The sequence below is a fragment of the Rattus norvegicus genome, chromosome 2, assembly GCF_036323735.1.
Source record: "Rattus norvegicus strain BN/NHsdMcwi chromosome 2, GRCr8, whole genome shotgun sequence".
Classification (NCBI taxonomy): Eukaryota; Metazoa; Chordata; class Mammalia; order Rodentia; family Muridae; genus Rattus; species Rattus norvegicus.
Genome location: NC_086020.1, coordinates 94382028 through 94404077, shown reverse-complemented (window position 1 = coordinate 94404077; position 22050 = coordinate 94382028). Strand labels below are relative to the sequence as shown.

At 38.3% G+C, this 22050-nt stretch overlaps 1 protein-coding gene across 2 annotated transcripts in view; it reads left to right on the top strand.

Annotated features, from left to right (window-relative positions):
- The window catches only part of Zbtb10 (zinc finger and BTB domain containing 10), a 34639-nt gene extending 13231 nt beyond the window's left edge, over window positions 1-21408 (top strand). The window contains exons 2-6 of one of the 2 annotated variants that reach the window (XM_039103200.2): window positions 1028-1910; window positions 13231-13338; window positions 15925-16101; window positions 16260-16432; window positions 16691-21408. In XM_039103200.2, the coding sequence (XP_038959128.1) occupies window positions 1028-1910; window positions 13231-13338; window positions 15925-16101; window positions 16260-16432; window positions 16691-16990 (1641 nt within the window). In that variant the 3' untranslated portion in view covers window positions 16991-21408. The remainder of the gene's footprint in view (window positions 1-1027; window positions 1911-13230; window positions 13339-15924; window positions 16102-16259; window positions 16433-16690) is intronic. The other variant, NM_024489.2, reaches the window with a different exon arrangement.
- Window positions 21409-22050: the final 642 nt, after the last annotated feature.

The following is a 22050-nucleotide window of genomic DNA, read 5'->3' as shown; positions in this document are numbered from 1 at the left end:
CCTGCTGCTGTGTAAGAGCCACTAGTGCCCTTAACCATTAAGTCATCTCTCCAGCCATGTCTGGTTATATTTTTTCTTGCAGTGCTGGGGATTGAACCCAGACGGCACCCTCCTCCCCCCATTTAGGCTTGGCTCAAACACTGTGTAATTGAGGATGGCCTTGGACTTCTCTTTCAGCTCCAGTAGTATGATTACAGCTGTGAGCCACATGATTAGCTTAATTGGTATATAGGAACTTTATCCAAAGTGATGCTAAATAGAATTATAATGATTGTACACCCAATGAAAAGCAAGCAAAATTTGTATACATTAAAGCCTCTTGAATTCAGGAACTTTTAATCACTTTATAGATGAGATAGTATTTGTGATCATAAAGAGAAGGCATTTTGAAAGTTGCCTAGAAAGAAACTGGATATGCTCTTAGTGGAAAGAAGTTCCCACTAGTTTAGATTTAATTAGCATCATTGATTTTAAACTGTTGTATTACTGTGCTTGCCTGGACTTAAAATTGACCTTTGTAATAGTGTTAGATAAGGTGATGTGCCTACTTACTATGGCATTTAAGTGTAGTGAGAAGAGGCATCTGCTTTCCCGGCTGATAGAGCACACTAATTTGATTTCAAACAAATGATAATTTCTTGAAAATAATTGTTATTTTTATTTTAAATTTTAAAATTCATATTCTTAGCTTATATGTGAAAAGAAGGCAATGAAATCCTCCTGATCTTCATATGTCTTTCTCTTACCCACCAGCCCTCCCTCCCTATCTGTCCCTCTTTCTTTCCTTTCTCTCCCTGCCCCCCTACCCTACACCTCCCCTCCCTGTAAATAGTGAGTTGCACCAGACTTGGTTCATTTCTTTTGGTGTTTAATATGGTGGATATTTCTGTCTCAAAATGTATAAACTATTCATGAATTGATATAGTTGAGTAGTTTTTAATGATTTATTTTGACAGTTAACGTTTTGTTTTCCTTGGACTTTAAATTGTAAATAAAATTTAATGTTAATCTTTTCCTCCAATTACAGGAGTCAGAAATACCATCAGAGGAGGGATACTGTGACTTTAATAGTAGGCCAAATGAGAACTCCTATTGCTATCAACTTCTTCGACAACTAGATGAACAGAGAAAGAAAGATATTCTTTGTGATGTCAGCATTGTGGTGAGCGGGAAAATCTTTAAAGCTCATAAGAACATCCTGGTTGCAGGCAGCCGTTTCTTTAAGACTTTATATTGTGTTTCAAACAAAGAAAGCCCTAACCAAAACAATACTACCCACTTAGATATTGCTGCAGTTCAAGGTTTTTCAGTCATCTTGGACTTCCTGTATTCTGGGAACCTGGTGCTCACAAGCCAAAATGCCATTGAAGTGATGACAGTGGCCAGCTACCTTCAAATGAGTGAAGTTGTTCAAACTTGCAGAAATTTTATTAAAGATGCCTTAAATATTAGCATTAAATCAGAAGCTCCAGAGTCTGTAGTTGTGGACTATAATAATAGGAAACCAGTTAGTAGAGATGGCCTGACTTCATCACGGGATCAAAAAATTGCCAGCTTCTGGGCGACACGGAATCTTACCAATTTGGCAAGTAATATAAAAATTGAAAATGATGGTTGTAATGTCGACGAGGGCCAAATAGAAAACTACCAGATGAATGACAGTAACTGGGTCCAGGATGGTTCTCCTGAATTGGCTGAAAATGAATCTCAAGGTAAAACAAAAGTGTTTATTTGGAATAATATGGCCTCTCAAGAGACTGGCAAAGCAAGGAGGAAAAACCAAACTACAAAGAGATTTGTCTATAATATACCACCGAATAGTGAGACAATAGTCGAAGACTGCTCCGTGATGCAGCCACCTGTTGCCTATCCGGAAGAAAATAAGGCCCTACTCATCAAGGAAGAGCCAGGTAAATATTCAAAGGTTTTTATTCTAATCGTACTTGCTGAAGTTTACTTTTAATTGGAAGTTTTTAATTATGAAAGTAATAGAACAGGGATGCTTGAATTTTGGGTCTTTTGTCTCTGAGTTTAAGTTTTAGATTGGTAGTAACTGAAGTACTATCTGCCAAAAGCTTATTAATAACTACGTAACAGATACCTTGTGACTTAGGGTAAGGTTATATCTGTAAACACGGAGAGAGCAAACTGTCTTTAAGTTAGAAATGGTCTTACTATCTCTAGCCTATTGAACATCCCAGTTTGGTAATTCAACCAACAAGAGCTTTATTTAAAAAACAACAAAACAAAGCTTTCTAATAATAAGTGATAAATATAAATGTCTTGTGTAAATTTATTAGCTAACCAAAAATAAAATAAAGTGGTTTTAGGGTCTGCTTTTGTTTCACAATTTGGAAAATTTTAAAATTGAACTCTTAAATCCCTTCAGGATTATCGAGGAGTGTGACTCTGCACTGTTTGGCAGTGTTTACTTGTAGTGTGTAATTAATCACTTTGTCTCATCTAGTTAACATTTTTTATTTAAATCTTTATTGCTACAGAAGTTTGCTAATTCCAAGATGACTCTGTCTATCACAGGTCTCCAGAAGCAGGAATGCTTTTCTTATTGTCACCTAACTGTCATTATCCTTTAAACAGCTCCCAGAGGACTATGAGCCTGGCTTCTGGGTGGGGTTGTTTCTGTGGATCTGCAACTGCTTGTTGCAGTTTTTCTTTCCAGGCCACAGAGACCTTTGTTTTCAGTATATTCCTAAAACAGTGTATAGAATATATATATCCAAGAATCTTAGCATGTCGTAGGTGGTAAAGACCTCTGTATAAACAGGGTGGAGGATTGCTAAAGAATAGAAACAAAAAGTAGACATTTTCCTTTACCTTACTTTACTCTAGTTGTTCCTAATTTGGAAACATCTCAGGGGGTTGGCATTTCCTATTCCCTGTTTTAGGTTTGTGCACCATTAGTTTTGTGATTTGATGCCTGTTTACCTCAAAACATGCTTGAGTTGGGTACACTTACACTTCATCATTTTCAAGACAGGCAGGTAGATCTCTGCAACTTAAGGCCAGCCTGGTCTACATTACATGATCCATTACAGCCAGGTCTGTCTAATGAAAACCATGCCTGTTTAATATCTATACCATAATGATGATGGAGTGTTTTATATTAAATATTTTATTTACACCCCCCCTTTAGCCATACTCACTACTTTGTTTGTTAATTTAATCTATTTTTATGTTGTGTGTGTGTGTGTGTGTGTGTGTAAACTATAGTACACACATGCAAAAGTCAAAGGACTACTTTGGAGTTACCATTTTATGAAAGTTCCAGGATTAAAACTTGGGTTGCAAAGCACCTTTCCCTACTGAGCCATCCTGCAAGGCAAGCCTTGGGAATGGTTTTGGCTTTTTGGCTTTGAGTTAGTTTTCACAAGTAGAAAGAAATAATACATGGAAATCCACATGTATGTACAATGACTTATTGGGTTGTTCTTTGTCTCATGTAGCTGTCTAGCTGTCCTGAACTCATGTAGACAAAGATCTGCTTGCACGAGCATGCCTAGCTGCTGTTCTTTTTCCTTATATTTTATGTCAGTTTTTATCAGCTTGCTAAAAATGTCCCTAATGAGACTTTTGTTTTAGAGACAGAGTCTTATGTAGCACAGGCTGGCCTCTAATTCACTATGAGGATCACCTTTATATCCATCCTTGTACTCTGGGTTTTACCTTCCAAGTACTGAGACTCCAAGGGTGTGCCAACACTCCTGCCTCTGAGGCAGGTTTTAATGTAATAGATGCCTTAGCTGGCACTGCGTGTTTGGCTTATTATTATAGAAGTCTTAACAATGCAAAACTGGGGGCCGGAGAGATGGCTTAAGAGCACTGACTGCTCTTCTAAAGGTCCCGAGTTCAATTTCCAGCAACCACATGGTAGCACACAACCATCTGTAATGGGATCTGATGTCTTCTTCTGGTGTGCCTGAAGACAGCTACAGTGTACTCATCCACATACAATAAATTAATCTAAAAAAAGGGGTATATTTAAAAAAAATCAAGATTGGTAACTACCAGGACTTGTGCTGCATTGAGGACTCCACTGTGGCAGTAACTACAGAGCATCTAAACGTGTGTGTGTGCACATGACAACACACACATTTTTGAGCACTTGGAAACGTGTACAGTAAAAACCCTTTGGAAAATTCAGCAGATATTTTGGGTGATGGCAGAACCAATCAGAGCTTCTAATTACCACATAATATTGGAGCAACTTAAAACAATACTATTGATCCATGATAGATACTTTGAAAAGTCTTAACACTTATTAGCAATTATTTTAGCAAGCATCTTCTCACCGTCTATATCAATGCACCAGGTCTATCAAAAATTGTGCATAATGTGTCAGTTTGTCTCATCCTAGAAAATAGATAATTCGATGCTAATAATGATAATTCAGGGATTGCACTTTGGTATCTGAACTTGCTTGCATTCACAAATTTGGTTTCATCATGATAAGCTGCCTATTCAACTGGTGACACTTTTATAATTTGATGGTGTCGCTTCTTCTGTAAAGAAGAGTTACAGCATTACAGCATCATTCAGTGGCAGAAAAATGGGTCTTCTCTCACCTAAACAGTATGCAAGGTACAGGAAAATAAGTGGTCAAGCCAGTGTTTGTGGAATTCTCGTATAGCTCTTAGTCTGGCCTGCTGGTTGTCAGCCCTGTGAGTTGAAGGCGACTGCACAGTTTGTGTTTTGTGATTGCTCAAAAGGCAGTTCCAGCAGTCACAGTGCTCTTATCAAAGCGGCCTAGAGTGAGGAATAAGAACAGACAGTTGTGGGGCCACTTGTTTTGTGAGTTCATCTAGCAAATAGATGCTCAAGTGTGCAGTTCAAATAGCTTTTAAAGACTCCCTTAAAACATGGAGCCTGGAGCAGCACTGAACTGTAGCCTTGTTTTTGTTAATAAGCAAATTATGCTATACTACCTTCTTAGAAGCCTTCATAATCATTTATATGCCTTCCAATGTGCTTTTTTCCCCCAATTTTGCCCCAGAATAATACAAACTTTCACTTCCAATATAGTTTTAAAGAGAGGTAGAAATATATTTGTTGTGACTTTTGTTTTTCAAGTCAGTTTCTCCTTGTAGCCCTGGCTGACCTGGAACTTGCTCTGTAGACTAGGCTGCCCTTTAAACTCAAGAGATCTGCCTGCCTTTGTCTCCCAAGTGCTGGGTTCAAAGGCATTTGTCTAGCTTTCTTGGAACATGTAAGAATATAATCATACTAATCCTTGGTTAGTTCCTATGCCTTGTATATAATAAGAATCAAAATATATTCTCAAAAAGGTGCATCTTCTAGAAAACCTAAGTTAAATTCTCAGCACCCACATGGTGGCTCACTACCAGCAGTAAGTCCAGTTCCTGGGAATCTAACACCCAGGAGGCACAGACGCAAAAGTGAAAAGTAGCGCACATACAGTCAGGTGAAAAGACTAAGCAGTGTTTTTAAACAAGAAGGAAAATAGACCTTATTAAGAACTTTATGGTCCGAAAATAGTGAGACATTTTTTCTTGGAGACAGGGTCTCACTATGTAGCTTTGGCTGATCTGGACCAGCTAGCTCCCCATGTAGACCAGGCTGGCCTCAAACTCACAAAGCTCCTTTGCCTTTCCGGTGGTAGGATTAAAGGTGTCTATCACCATGCCCAGCTGGGCTCTCAATGTAAAGAGCTAAACTGTACATCAAAGCAGCCCCCACAAAAGCCATACGGAAGGACCATGGGTTGAATGTAAACAGAAGGAGCTATTTCTAGCAAAATTTGCTTAGTCCTTGTCAAAGAGTAGCTCTTAACTCTTAGCATAGCCTGTAGACTTGAGCGTTACAGATCCAGGGCAGCTGGGGGTTCTTAGGGACATTCTACAGGTGATTCTGCATAGGGTTAGATCAGCGGTGGAGTCAGCCCAGAATCAGTCAGCTGTTGAAAACCAGCTCCTCTCTTTATGACTATGATGGGTATAAGTAAGTTAAGCTATAGTATCTGTATTTAAAAGTTTAAAATAGAGTGCTGTTTTACAGGGTTATATGAAAAATAAATGACAAGTTATGTCTAGTGCCCTTAAAGTTAGAAAAGACGATTGAAGTTAATTAAAAGTTCTCCAGTGCCATGTACTTTCTGAACACACATTTTTAAATACTTTTTGAAGAGATAGTAACTAAGTTGTCTGCTATCTTTTTTTTTCCCCTTCATGACTTTTGCTCTTGAGATTTTTTGTTGTTTTTTAATTTTGGAAATTATCAGTCCATGAGGGCACTGTTAATGTGGCCTAAGTTTGGAGAAGAGGTACTCTGTTGTATTTTGGTAATGCTAAGCATGAACTGGCGCCTTTGCATTGTCACTAAGCTACCACCACCTCACCTCACTGAATATTTGGTTTCTGGCAGCAATATAGTTAGTTGACCAGGTTGTTTTAAATTTCTCTCTTTTTAAGTTTTTGTTCTGTGTGTTTTGCCTGAATGTCTGGCTGTTATGTACAGGCTCGGTGCCCAGGGAAGCTAGAAGAGTGGAAGTAAAAGATTATTGTGAGCTTGCTATGAGGATGCTGGGAATTTAATCCAGGCCCTAGGAAATCAGCCAGTGCTCTTAGCTACTGAGCTGCTCTCCTGTTTTGAATATCTAAGTTTGTGTAGACAATGTACATCTACCTTTTTGTTGTGTTGAATGTGGTAGGGCTTTTACTTGCTCAGTTCCTGTTTTACCAAGTGTGCTTTGCTGGCCAGGAGCATCGGGTCTGCCCGCCCGTCTCTACCCCGCACTGGCTTTGTAAGTGTCTCAAAACTGTACTCTTTGAAAAAAGGTTATAGTATAACAAATGATATTTTCCTTAGAAATTGGTTTTTCATATCATAAATCTAGAAACAAAAATTGCAAATATCAAGATAACAAGCACATTGTAGATGTTAAGATTAAGGGTCTCTTATTTGAAACTAATTCCTAAGTAAGTAGTACTTCATGCGTAGGAATTACGAGAAAGGTTACATGCAGTGTGGGAGATGGATTAACAGCTCAAAAGAGGGAGAGAGGGCAGTGGGGGTTGTGTGCCTGCCGTTGTGTAAGAGTTTGTCAGCAGAGGAAGACAGTCATGGCACAGTGGCTGTGAGCGGAGGGGACAGGAAGACAAAAGGGAATGGGGAAGAGCTGAGGGAGATGATCAGGCTAAGACTACAACTGTCTTTGTATGTCGAAGGCTAAATTGTGATCCTTGTTTTATGACTTGGACAACATAGGTTTTTTCAAGTAGAGATTTGATCTCTTTAACTAGATTTGAGTTACAGAATGTACTGAGGAAACTAGTTAAGGACTATTGATTGGTAGAATTCGGTCTTTGAATGGTGAGGGTGCTATGGGAACTAGCATTTACGTTTGTGTTGTAAAAGAAATTACAGAATGGGAAAGACAAAAGAGAAAAAGATACATATGCTATATTAAATTATGAATGATGTGTTTATATGAAAATGAAGTTTGTGTAGATCATTTGTCTCTAGAGTTTTTTTTTCTCCCCCCCCCCACCCGCCACCCCCAGCTGGGGACAGAACCCAGGGCCTTGTGCTTGCTAGGCAAGCGCTCTACCACTGAGCTAAATCCCCAACCCCCTGTCTCTAGAGTTTTGTATGACAGTTTCCGTTATTTTAAATCTTTTTCTGCCATCAGCTCAGCTCATAACGTCATTCTTTTCAAGAGTATTGGGATCCTAAAAGACTGGGTTAGCCTGCACTGCATGTAGAAATAGTGTCAGGGAGACCTTCCTCCCGCAGACAAGTTGATCACACACAGGCAAGTGCTGCACTTGCCTCAGCTCCAGAATGAATCCTAGCCTCCCTTTTCTGTCCGAGGCATGTGTACTGTGATATTGGTACTAAGACTAACCCTGATTTGATGGGAGTTTCATAACTCAGTATTATATGAAACTTATGGTTTCATACTGCAGTTTTCCTAAAATGCTCAGATTGGCCTGGGACTTGGCCATCTTCCTATCAAGTTAGCCTGGTTAGCTGGGATTATGAACTTGTGCCGTGTTTATCGTGTGTGTGTGTGTGTGTGTGTGTGTGTGTGTGTGTGTGTGTGTGTGTGTGTGTGTTGGGGGTAGGGAGTTGCTCATTTGGGAATAAGATTACTTGTTGGAATTAGTCATCTCCTAGGAGGCAGATGCCCTTAACTGCTAAGCTGTCTTGTAGGATACCCCTTTACCCCCTTTGGGGATGGGGATCAGTGAAGTAGACTGCAACTTACGTAGCTTAGTTGGCCTTAACTTGATTCTTAGACTCAGTGTTGCAAGATATTTTTGATCACACTGTGAACCCTGAGATTGTATTATTTACTGGAAAACCCTGTTTTTAGTTGTAGTGTGGCTCAATCTTAGCACATACCTTTAATCCAAGAGCTTTCTGCTTGAATATTATCAGCCATAGATCCGAGTCATTTGACAGGAAGTAGGATTATTAACAACAACAACAAAATACAGTAGGAGAGAGTTAAGAGGTCTCCTGATAGAGATGGCACAGGAAGTAGAGGGAGGGACATTCAGTGTGAGGGGAGGATTTGAGAGGGGCATTCCTGATACAGTGGGTTGGCCGAGGAAGAATGTCAGCTGGTGCCTCTCTCAGCTAGCAGCCTTTCACCCCAGCGCCTGGCTCCTGAGTCAGGGAAAACCCCAGCCTCAAATCATTTGAATCCTAATATGTACTGACCATTCCTACTGAAAAGAATATTATAGGTCTTCAAAAAAGTCTTGCTAGGGTTTTTTTGTTGTTGTTGTTTTGTTTTGTTTTGTCAAGTTGAAAAGAAATTTTATCTGTGATGGAGGATTTATAGGACTATGTTGACTATCCTGAAAATCAAGTATGTTTATCTTATAATCTTAATTATAGAGAAAATGATGACCTAGAGTTTTTGTTGTTGTTGGTGGTGGTGGTGGTGGTGGTAGTGGTGGTTTTAGTGTTTTAAATGCATATGGGTGTTATGCCTGCATGTATGTGTGTATAACTTGCTCTTTTGGTGCAGATGGAAGCTTGGGTATTGGAGTCTCAGTTTTCAGCCACTGTGTACATGCTGGGAACCGAATGTAGAGCAGCTTTTCTTAACTTCCCAGCCCAAGAGTTACTATTACCACCCCATAACAAGACTAATTCCCAGATAAAGCAACATACTTGTAAAAGCTGTTATCAGCTGGAAAACTGGCCTAGTGGGATTTGGTTTTGGAAGTGACAAACAAATGAAGTACTTGGTTTCTTCAAGAATTAGTAAGTAATCCTTTAGTAACTCTACCACAGTATGCTGTTAATTTTGAAGGGAAACAGTGCACTTGATTTTTGGATGAGGAATATTGAACCTAGTATCTGTAGGATGAGGATCGCCCTTGGATATTCATTTTTTCGTAATGATGGGCATTGAATCTTGGGCCTCATGCATGATAGACAGGTGTTCTCCACTGATGCCCAACCTCACAAAATAAGCCTTATAATACTTTAGAATAGGAGATAGGAAATGCCTCATTTAAAGAACTGGTTGATACCTAGATCATGAATGAGGCCAGCCTAGTCAGTGACCCCAAAAAGAACCAAAAAGCTAGCTGGTTGAAGAGTGGGTGTAGCAAATCACTGTAGTAGAATAATTCAGGAACAGAACAAACATGTATTGTAAGCCATCTTGACAGCATTATGATAAAAAATTGTCTGAACCTTTAAGAATAATGACTTTAAGCAGGGCATGGTGGTACATCTTTTAATCCTAGCAATAAATGCAGCAGCTCTGTGTGTTCAGGGCCAGCCAGGGCTATGTCGTGAGACCCTGTCTCAAAACAAAACAAAATAAAACATGGATAATGACCTTCCTTCCCTAGACATTGAGAAAAATTGTAGCTTGGATAATGTTTAAATTGTACTTATTTTTATGATTAGTAAAATATACTTATTAGGAAAACAAAACCACTAAATTCTGGGTAAATATTTTCAGTTTGTGGATGTTCTAGTGTAATTATTAGAAATGCTACTATTGGGTTGCAAAAGTCAAAGTATTCTACCTAGTGTTTAATAATACTTTAAAAGCCTTTTATTTGTTATGCATTATATAATAAATACTGGGAAAATACTACAGACCCTGCTCTTATGAAGAGCGAGGTACTTGAATTTCCTGTTACTCGAGCTATCTCGTGGCCCACCGTTTCATCCTATAGGTGTGTATGTATGTATGTGTGTGCATGGGGGGGCAGTGGAGGAGGGGAAGAAGGGGAGACACATGCCTAAAGAGGATATTTTATATCCTGCTCTACCACTTACCACCTTACTCCATTGAGATACAGGATCTGTCACTGAACCTGGCTAGCAGTCCCAAGTGGTCTCTCTGCAGGATCATGGCTCAGCACACTCTGCATTTCCTGGGTGCTGGGATTCACAGACTCACGTCAGTCTGCCTGTCTCCATTTCCCAAGTGTTAGGATTACTGGCATGAATCTGCTCTCCTGCATACTCAAACCTGAAACTCTGGAATCTTAAATATATTCTTTCTCTCTGTCAGTATCTGTAACATTTTAGTGACTTCTGGATTTAAAGATGTTTAGTTTCTTATTGTTTCTCTTGCTTCCATCTTCTAGTCAAATTTCTGAAGACATCCCCTATGTCTTTTATTCCCAGCACAAGCCATTCTTTCCACTTGCCCTGTTAACCTTCCAAGTATTCCCTGAGAACATTCTAGATGCTTTGTGAAAGGGATAAATACTTGTAGGGTCCTTGGCATTTTTGAGTGTTCTTATTCTTTACTCCCCTGGTATTAATTATCATTATCTGTTTACTCAGACCATTTTGTGTTTCCAGTACCAGGACCAGATTTATTGATTAAATTTCTGTATTTGGAAACAAGTAGAATAATAAAATTATTTGCATTAAGTGGCATTTATTTAATTTGAGCATTTTTGAAAAAAGTCCTCACAGAAAGTCAGTTTTTAACTTTTAGAATTATTTAGTTGGCTTAGTCCCCATTAGTGCTAAAAACCATTACATTAAAAGAGCAGAATGACCTGGTAGGGGATTCAGTACCAGGTAGAAGCAAGCCTGCCCTTTTAACTATCCAAACACTATACTTCAGGTGTGTTAGACTCAGTGGTCTAGACTAAATGTCACTTTGTACCCTCTGTACCCTCTGTCCCACCCCCTGTGTTTCCTCTGCTGCCATTGGAAGATGGCCTAGCTTCTTCCCACAATAGTAATTCTCCCACCACGCCTGTGCTGCACTTTACTGTATGATGTCAGCCCACAGCTTGGGTTATTAAGAGCTGCTTTCTGCTTGCTCTTTCTTCTCCTTTTCTGTACCTTACCCCCCCCCTGCAAAGGGCAGGCATTGGGCAACAGATGCACAGCCTGCAGCTTAAGATTGCTTTGTCATTGGTCTCCGCATCTCCTCTTAAGTTCCTTTTATTCATTCATGGCATCATGAAATAGATTTTTAGGATTCAAGTATAGAAGAGCAGATTCTTAGCAAAACTACTTACATCCTTCTAAAAGTATGAAATTCTTACCATGACCCCTCAGCACCAACTACATCACTGGTTCACAGTGATGACAGTGCTAGTTCCTTAGCACCTAAATGATTTGTGCTGTATCATATTACATTGTATGAATGAATACATAGCAGTTGATTTATACACTGTAAAGACCTTTTCCGTTAAATGTCTACTTCTTTAAAGAAAAGTTTTTGTATTTACATCAGAGCAGTCAAGGATGATCACGCCAAAGATGTCTTGAGACAAGGAGATAGATAGTTCACAAAGGAGGGATTTTAAAATGTTTTCAGATACTTAACTCAGTTGAGTAGAGGAGGGATTTAGTGCAGTAGGCATCATCCTAGGTTTAGAAGCAGGAACCTTAATAGTAAGGTCAGGCTAAACTAAAAAGCTTAAATCATACTGAAAGCTGTAATAAGCCATTGAAAAATTAGGATTTGTGTTTCAGGAAGATCTTTATTATTAAAGTGCACACTATATTTGGCAATCGAGATAAGAACCCATTAGCATGAGAGAGGAGTGAATGAAGTCAGAATTGAATGGATTTGCAGCAAATTATTGATAGCAGTGACAAGTACACCTCATCATCATGGCTTTAATAGAAATACTTCCTCTCTAGGTCTGTCCAGTAGATGAAATCAACTCTTAGCCAACAACAACAATAACTATTTTATTACATCTCCACCTGGAATTTTAACTAGGTCTATTTTTGAACTAAAAAGGACAACTCCAATCTGCTTTTAGCACATGTAGTTCATACACCACGCAGTGACAGGTGATCATCAGTCAGGCACATGATCGTAACATTTGGTTATTCAACTAAAATTCCTCTGTCAGAGCTTTAATATGAATATAAATGAGCTAACAAGGCATGCAGTCACATAACCAGTTGACAAAACTAGAGCTAGTACCTGAGACAGGTTGGTTCCTCAAAGACCACTCCTAACCAGTTGTATATGTTTTTGTGGGTGAAAGCTGTTTTCATTATGGGTTAAAAATTCAGATTGTGCTAAAAAGATAGCTTAGTAGTTTACACAAAACAAGTAAATCTTGAGTGTTTTAGGTTTATTGGTCACGTAATGGTAAGGGTGGTGTTACAGTGCTTACCTAGGATGCTTAGGGTGTTCAGAGCTCTGGGTTCAGACTGTAGCATCACACACAGCATTTAAAGAATTAAAGGAGGGCTGGGGATTTAGCTCAGCGGTAGAGCGCTTGCCTAGGAAGCGCAAGGCCCTGGGTTCCGTCCCCAGCTCCGAAAAAAAAAAAGAACAAAAAAAAAAAAAAAAAAAAAGAATTAAAGGTATTTTCATATGTTAACCCAGTTTTCACAATTATCACCAAGCCAGAAATCTCATGGCTGGTGAGGTGACTTATAAACTGGTCTGCCACACAGACCTGACATCCAGAGTTGTCCTGGAACACATACTGGAAGGACAGACTGGACTCTAAGCTCTTATACTTGCATACATGGTGTGCACACAACAGTGTTACATTTGTTTAGCACATAGTTAGAATTAGGGCATTGATTTTAGGCAGTTGGAAAACCAGAGATGAGTAAAACGTTATGGTCGCTTCACCTGGGTGCTCAGCGTGTGGTCGATACCCAATACTGGAAGGCCTCTTACTTGACCTGCATTATAAATAGAGAAGAACCAGGAGGAAAGCACTGTTCTTGGGTGGATGATTCTGGTGCAGTTTGTAAATAAACTCATTGTGTCAGTTTCAGATTTGGATGGCGCACTACTCTCAGGGCCTGATGGTGATAGGACCATGAATACAAATTTATTGGCTGAAGCCTGCAGTAGTCAAGATGCAGGAGATGCTGCTGGTAGGTACAGTAAGATTTTTGGCAAGAATGCTTGAGACGTTGTGAAGATCGCAGAGTGCTAGTGAGTCTACCATAGATTCGTGGCTAGTTGTGGGTAAATGCTTCCAATTAGAGACCAGTCTGAGGTTAGTTACAGTTGTGATAACTTTAGTTAGGAAGTTGGTAAATGTAAATTGGTATTTTTGGTTTTGTTCATGGGTGATGTCTGACACATGACCTTTAGAGCACCTGCATTCATGCCACAAATACATGTACACATGAATGATTAATCATAAAGATAAAATTTAAAAACTCATAAAATAAATTTAAGAAAAATAATAAATTTTAAAGTGATTTTCACTTTAAAATGATAAATTTTAAAGCAGTTTTACTTTGGGGAAACATTGACTAAAAAGTCAAAAACTACATGACTGTTGTACATGAAATAGATTGATAGAAGTGGACCGAAATCTATTTTGCAACCCCCAAAAAAAAAATAAACCGTAAAGGTTTTTTTACTATGACATTTTATGTGTGTGCACGCATGGCTGCCTTACTGAGAAGAAAGAGTATCTGTAGTTTAAAGTTTAAAAAAGAAATACTGTTGATTTTGTTGTACGTATTCTGATTCTGGGAGCCAGCTTTCTCTACCCAGTCAGATGACTTTGCTTGGCAGCGGTTGTTTCCATCAAGCCAGCCTACCAGCTGCTTGTATATTAATGGTGCATATGGAAAAGCATGGGACTTGAAGTGTTTTTTTAAAAATATAATTCTTGCATTGTCAGTTTATTAATAGTTTTAAATATCTCTCTCATACACACACACACACACACACACACACACACACGTAGTGAGTACCATTTAATATGGTTTCTGAGGTCAGTTTTTTGAACAGTTCAAATCAGCAATACCAGGTACATGCTAGCTTTCTTAAATATATTCAACAAATAAGGAAAGGGCATAGTCTTCTGTCTAATGTCCTGTTAGTAACATACTTAGTTAAAGAAGTGTTAAAGTAGAAAATGACAGACTGGAGGCCCAGGCTGCCATCCCTGTCCCACATGTTTGGAAATGCTAACACTAACAACAATGTACTTAGGATTATAGCCCCAAAAGGCTTTCTTGAATTAGACAACAACAAACCAAAAGTATATATTCCAAATTCAAGACAATTTTATAGTGGTAATGCAGTGCTTTAAAAACAAACAAACAAACAAACAAACTCAGATTTGTTTATGTGTAGCCCTGGCTATATTCTAGAATGAACTCTGGACCAGGCCGGTCTTGAAATCAGAGCTACAGTACCTCTGCCTCCAGAGTGAGTGGTAGGATTAAAGGCATATACCACCACCTGTTCCCAAAGAGCCTTTTTAACTTTCTTCTATAATTCTTTTACCAAAGAAAATCTTAAATTTATTCTAGTTTTTAAGGGGACACCATCTCTAGCAGAAGGAGACGTACTCAGAACTAGATGTGTTATGACGGATGGAGTCCTTATCAGGGCTTACAGTATTAATAGTGCATGGCCATTACTGACAGAAGCAAAACCAGAAATGAGGTTGGCGTCTCTCATCTAAAACTTAAAATGCTCCAGAATCAAAACGTTTTTCAGTAGCACCATGATATGCTTTAAAAGAAATTCTAGATTTGTGAGCTTTTTTTTTTTTTTTTTTTTTTTGAGCTGAGGACCTTGGACCCAGGGCCTTGCGCTTACTAGGCAAGCGCTCTACCACTGAGCTAAATTCCCAACCCCAATTTGTGAGCATTTGAGATTATGGATTTTTAGATTAGAGATATTCTACCTGCATTGCTATATGAATAAGTTCTGTGCATGCCTATATTGAAAAGGAATGTTGCAGGCAAGTCAGAGTTAAAAGTGCCTTGCAATGGGAGCTTATTTACTCTCATGGGAAAACCACACCGGGGTCCTTATTGTTGGAAGTGGGCAGTTGGAGAGAAGGGTTTCATCAGGCTAGTCTTGGTTTGGTTGTAGAAAGTGTGGACTTTTCACTGAGAGTTAGAGGGGTAGCCCTTGTTCCTTGTAGCACGACAGGCTTTGAATTAGTTTGGTTTTGGAATTAGTTTGGTTTTGGTTTGTACCAGTTTTTTGAAACAGGGTTTTACTCTTTGTCTCAGCCTCCCAGTACTAGGATTTTATTGTTTTAAGAAGAGAATGGGAGATGTGGATACAGGTGTGTGGTGAGGCAGAGGTCCCGAGCTTCTATAGACTAGACTAGACTTCTGCTGCTGGGTTTTTTGTGGCTTTTTTTTTTTTTTTAAAGCTCACACTTTGGGAGGTTCAAGAGTTTTATTTATATCATTGGAGTATGGAAATTGAATCTAGGACCTCATGTTTTTTGTTCAGGTTTTGAGGATAAGACAGAGTGGGAAGGAATTGGGTAGTGTTTGAGACTGTGCCTACCTTGTTGCCCATCGCCGACTCTGAATTTAGCTTCCCAAGTGCGAGGATACGGTGTGAGCCGGCACAGCAGCTTTAGTGAGTTTATAGTAAGGCAGCCTTGTTCTGGTCGTTGCATTTTATGTTCTCTGGCTCTAATTAAGAGTTTTCCCAACCATTACTTCAAAATCACTTTTCAATTATACTAGGAGCATCACATGATTTCAAGTATGGTTTGATGCCTGGCACTTCAAGTGATTTCAAGTATGGGTTACTACCAAGTACTTCAAATGACTTCAAATACGGATTGCTACCGGGTGCTCCAAATGATTTCAAGTATGGATTATTGCCAGAATCTTGGCCCACACAAGAGCCGTGGGAAAATGGCAAGTATTGGTCAACTAAACAACTACAAAATTCTAAAATTCCATGATTAAACACTTCCAAGCTGTGTTCATAATTGTTACCCCTTTATGGCTAAACATAGTATTGATAGATGATTTCTCTTTAATAATATATTGATCAGTGCTTTTTCCCCTTTAAGGTGACTCATCTCTAATCATGAACAAGTTGAAATGCCCTCATTGTAGCTATGTAGCCAAGTACAGGCGGACACTAAAGAGGCACTTGCTCATCCATTCTGGAGTAAGATCCTTTAAGTGTGAAATTTGTGGAAAGATGTTTACTAGAAGAGAACACGTGAAAAGACATTCCCTGGTAAGTGACTTGAAACCCCACTTGCTGGTCATGGAGATGTGTGTTTTTATGCCAGGGATATTTTAAAGTGTTTTACTTGCAAATTTAAGGAAGGATGCTAAGCTGCTTTAAACAGAATTATTTTTGAGCTGATATTGTACTTCATTTAGAAATATTAACTGTCCACTCATTACTAATTATATAGCTTAATTTGAATAGCTCAAATGCATTCTTTATATGACCTATTCTTACTGACTGGATTTTTCCTCTTGGAACTAGGTGCATAAAAAGGATAAAAAATACAAATGCATGGTGTGTAAGAAGATCTTCATGTTAGCAGCCAGTGTTGGAATAAAACATGGATCTCGACGCTACGGAGTATGCATGGACTGTGTAGATAAATCACAACCAGGAGGGCAGGAAAGCATAGATCAGGGACAAGATACAGAGTTCCCTCGGGATGAAGAGTATGAGGAAAACGAAGGAGTCGAGCCTGATGAAGAGCTAGCTGAGGACGGACAGGATCAGAGCGATGCACCGCGGTGGGATGAACCGGGAGGCGCTTACGTCTCTGGATGATTAGCTGACCTACAATATTCCTCGAGAATGCTGCATTGGACATACTATGAATCGACAATTGGGATTGTTGAACTTGAAGGCTTGCAAAATATGGTACATGCTGGATGGTAGTTACATTGCTGTGAAAAACTGTAGGGTTAAAGCCTTATAGCAAAAAACATTTTTTTTATATTTGCACAGGACTATACAGCAAACAACCATGTGGTTGATACATGGAGCCCTCACCTATTTCAGTCAGTTATCAAAGTAAAATATTTTCTATTTATAGGATATACAGTTAACTGTTTGGGTTGTATGAAAATGTAGTACCTGTCTTTTACAGAGCTTGCTTACATTCATGTGCCACTTTAACATGAATGAAGAAAATCCATTTATGGAAGTACAGTGACAGCTGACCCAATCACTCTGTCAATCAAACCACTCAGGCTAGTTTGTACTAGTAGAGTTTTGTTTCTATTTTTATTTTATTAATTTTATTTTTTTTAATACAGATTTTCAGTGAGGGGCTTTTTCAACCCCATTGGTTCTATTTTCTTGTATTTTTTTTTTCATTTTATTTGCTTCATAACTTAAAACCAAGTCTCTTCTAGTCTTAGATATTATTTCTTACTTTTGTGCTGATAGGCATGTTTATAAGAACTGGAGAGGTAATTTATTGGAATGAACTAACTGACTCCCCGCCCTCCCTTCCTTTTTTGACATGAATTTTACTACTTCACAAATGAAGAATGATGTTACGAAGTTACCATGGTGAAGCTGAAAAATACCACTAAAATGATTATGACTTAGAAGTAACTTTCTCCTGCTGCTCTAATCTGATAAATGGTTACTATATGATGTTTTCTGACATGGGTTTTGGTTTTGGGTATCGGTTACTTTGGCACTATTCTTGTTTGCCTCTTATATTTTTGCCAGTGTACTATACCTCAGCCTTATTTGAAATACAGAAGTCTAATTGAAGAATAGTCATAGAAACAGACGTAAAATGATTTGTTTTATAATTCATCCTCCATGTCCAGTTTGGTTAGCTTGTTATGCAATATAAGTGAAATATCAGGTTTTTTTTTCCTGTGCCCTTTTTTATCATTAAAATGAACACAAAATATGCATTCTCTTTTGTTTCATACTTACCTCGGGATGTTGAGTGTTTTAAAATTGTGGTTGATAATATATTTTTCCATTCCTTAAAGTCACCACACCTTGATGAAATCTTTATAGTCTCCATGATTCAACAGTGTGTAAAAATCCTCAAAGTAAAACGTTGAGCCTCTATTGTTGCATTGTCTTAAGTTCTTCAGGAGTCAGGGCTGTTCGTGCAGTTGGAACCCTTAGGTTTAAGGAGCCAGGTGAGCGAGGACAGGTGAGCAGACAGTGTGGCGCACTCAGCAGCTTTTGACATGCCAATGTGACATGTGTCAGGAGCATATTATATATATATATATATATTAAAAAACGGAGAGACGGCATATTTTCAGCTTTCTTTTAAATACAAATTGAGTATATTTTCCTATTTTATATCAAGTAACTAAATTATGACAGTTGTGTGGAAGACACCACATAGCTGCTTTGACAAATACAATCCTTTTGGTGCTCCATCTGGTCAAAGTTGAAAAGTTGATTTTCTTTTAAAAAAAGAGACAAACTTCATTGCCTCTGATTTCAGTAGAATAATGGTTTGATATTGGACAGTGACATTCTGCATGGATAAGTCAGATGAAATATTGTGTTTCGTGGTGAGACCCACCCACTGATTGCCCTCTGAACTGTATGTAGTCTCTGCATCCCTTGGGAGGATGGCAGGAGAGGAGCTGCGTTTTGATTTTTGTTTGAAATGAAGACTACACCTTATTCTCTGTGTTTGAAACAAAGGAGTAAAATGTAATTCTAGTAAAGTCCAAAGTAGACATAGTTGGGCAGAGATATTATGAATGAAAAGTATTTTAAACGTAAAGTGTTCTGCTTTGTGAATATGTAAGTATGGCATAAAGATTCTCTCACCCATCTATCCCCTTCCTTTAAAATAAACCATAGTTTACAATGGTAGATCTGTCTATATATAAATATATATTAAAGAGCAAATATATATATTTAAAAAAGATCACCTAAATCTGCTTTATTAGACAGTAGTTCACTTATTGCATAGAAACTGGACTTGGCTTTACATCCTTATTGTATTTTAGTTTACTCGATATGACCTTACCTTGAAACAGAATTTCCTTTATTTCTTAAATCATTTATGTATATCTGGTAAATTATGACCAAATTTTTGTTAGATTGCATACAGTAAATTGAAATACACATTTGGTACACTACGGGATTGTTGTGCTTTTGTTTGGTTTTAGTTGGAAACAGGTTTGATGTAGATGACTTATTGTTAATTTAAAATATCTATAATTGTCCATTGCCTTTTATGTCGTGTTGTGACAGATTTGGCTATATTTTTAGTCATCTGAAATATTCTTTAAAAAGTTTGTTTTTAGGTAATCCAAAGGAAAAAATGTTTATACTCTTGAATATATATTTGCCTCAGCCTATATAAAAGTTTCTTTGAAGTAAACACTTTACCAGAAACAGAGTTGACAGATTTTTCTACTTGCTGACTGCCTAAGTTATTTTGTTTCTCGGTCTTGAGGGATTGTCTTTTCCCTTCTAGACCTTTTTTTAAAAATAGTTTTAGTACTAAGGTATACTACTGGACGTTTCTATTTTTTTAAGTATATTCCTTTTCTGACAATACAACTTCAGGAAGTTGATGAATCTCTTAAGAACTTTTGATTGGTCTCAGAAAGGTAATGGATTGAATACTCAGAATTTTGTCTGAAAGTCTGGCAGAGTTATGTTGTACATTTGGTGAAGTTTTTCATGTAATTTATATTTTAAATAAAATATTTTTAGAGTTTTTAATTTTAATGAAGGGGAAGAACATACACTTTCATATTCCACAGTGGTAATACTATGTCATAAATACAGATCATGTGCTATTCTCCCAGACAGTTTCTTCCATATGGTCCCTTATTTGTCAAGGTTCTTGACTCTCATATTTTTTTATTAGACAAGTTACTAAATTTTATCACCCTAGTGATCAAGAGCGTGGTGCGTGCGTGTGAGCAGTGTAGTGCTAGAAGAGGAAACCGGACAATAACAAGTAGCTCTGAATTTGGGGGCAAGGAAATACTATCTGGCCATCCTAATAAAGAGTGAGTTAACTCATTACATACAGTTCCTAGAATACTGAAGCACAGAAAGCAAACATTGCAGATTAGTTGTAAGAATGGGGAACCAAGAGAAAAAAGCAAAAGCTGGTAGAAAGGGAGCAATCAGAGGAGTGAAGGGCTGGGCTTGCAGAGGGCCTGAGGAGGGTGAGTGGCAGGAGGCTCTGGGGACGTGGAACCTAGGCTCTGTGAGTTGGAGCGTTCTCTGAACATGGCATACGAGATGTAGGCTCATTCTTTGGTTTATGACTCAAACTCCCACTCTTTGGTATGCCCACACTTTTGTGTTGTCTGCCTTATTTTATCTAACCTATAAGGTAGGTGCTATTCTATTTTACAAATAAGGAAAGGCTCAGAGAAACTCAGACACTTGCCTAAATCACCACAGCTTTCTAGAGCAGGGATTAATCAGGTCTGATCTGAAGCCCCGACTCTTTAGGGACTCTTTATGGGGCTCTATTGATGCCTCATAAAACAACTTCTTTTTATACATTTATATCCTCCCTATGAAATGGCTATGTTAGGAATTTTGTTTCCTTCTGGGAGTTGCTTTTGTCACTTTTGACTCACACCTCACTGTAGTCCTTAGTGAGTGGGCTGTGATATTTTCACTTTAAGAAAAATGATGATTTTTTTTAAATATGAAGAACTAGATATAAGCCCCAGCTTGTGTGCCGTTCAGTCACCCAGATCCTTAACTTACCTATGGTACCTAATCTCCACAGTTAGAGCTAACAGGTTTTCTTAGCCAGTCTAGACTTACTAGAGTCCGTTACTTTGTCCCTTCCCTATCTATCTGCTGTATCCCAGTCTTAAGTCGAAAGGTAATTTAAAACATGTTAGGGATAAGCACACTTTGAAAGATGTTTTCTCACCCTGAATTTTAGGACACTGGGTACTAAATTTGGAATACACTAGCTATTGAGAACAAAATTTGGGGTTCAAGAAAGGGATGATTGAGGCTGTTATGATACGGGAGAAACAGCATCTTAAACACTGTAAACAGAACTCTTCTGCCTGCTGTTTGTAAAAGCTCTCTGGTAAGATCTTTTACAAAGACCAATTTTCTTTTTTAAATGTAATTTACCTACCTAATATTTAAATGTCCTGAGACATGTATGTAAACTTCCAAAACCTGTTTGTCTGTGTATTTAGAAAATACACAAGAATCTATCAAACTTAAAATATAAACTTGTGAGCACTAAACTGCTTCTGGCTTTGTGAATTTTATTGATATTTAATTCTGATTTATTTGCAGGTATTGCTAGTTTAGGCTCTGGGTAAGGGTTCGCCTTTGTAAACTTGGACATTTAGATACCTTTGCACTTGTAATTTACAACTTTGAACTGGAAAATGTGATGTTTTTCTGTTTGGGTTCGTTTTGTTTTGTTTTGTTTGGGTATGGAAGTACAAAGTAAAACTACCTCCCAGTCCTCTTGCAGGAATGCTTTCACTGATAAGTGACTTATACTCATTACTGTTTTTAGAATTTTCATAGGATTTTAGAAACATCCAAATTTCCCCGTAGTCACACATATATGTGTTCTCTTGGAAATGAGATTGAGGCCCAGGGTTGAAGCACTCAGACGATTACAAACTTCAAATTTGAAAATTGACTTAGAGTCCACACAGCAGTTTAAGCCGCCTGCTTACCTCTTTACTGGACGGACTTTACTTGTTCCCACTCTCAGCACTGCTGGCATTACAGGTACCCATGTCTGGCCTTTTATGTGGGTGTTGGGGGTTTCAAACATAGGACCTTTTGTCTGCACAGCAAGAATCCATCCAGTTGGCATGTCCCTAGCCTTGTTTTGTTTTTCAAGGTCTCATGGTGCTAAGGTTTGCCTT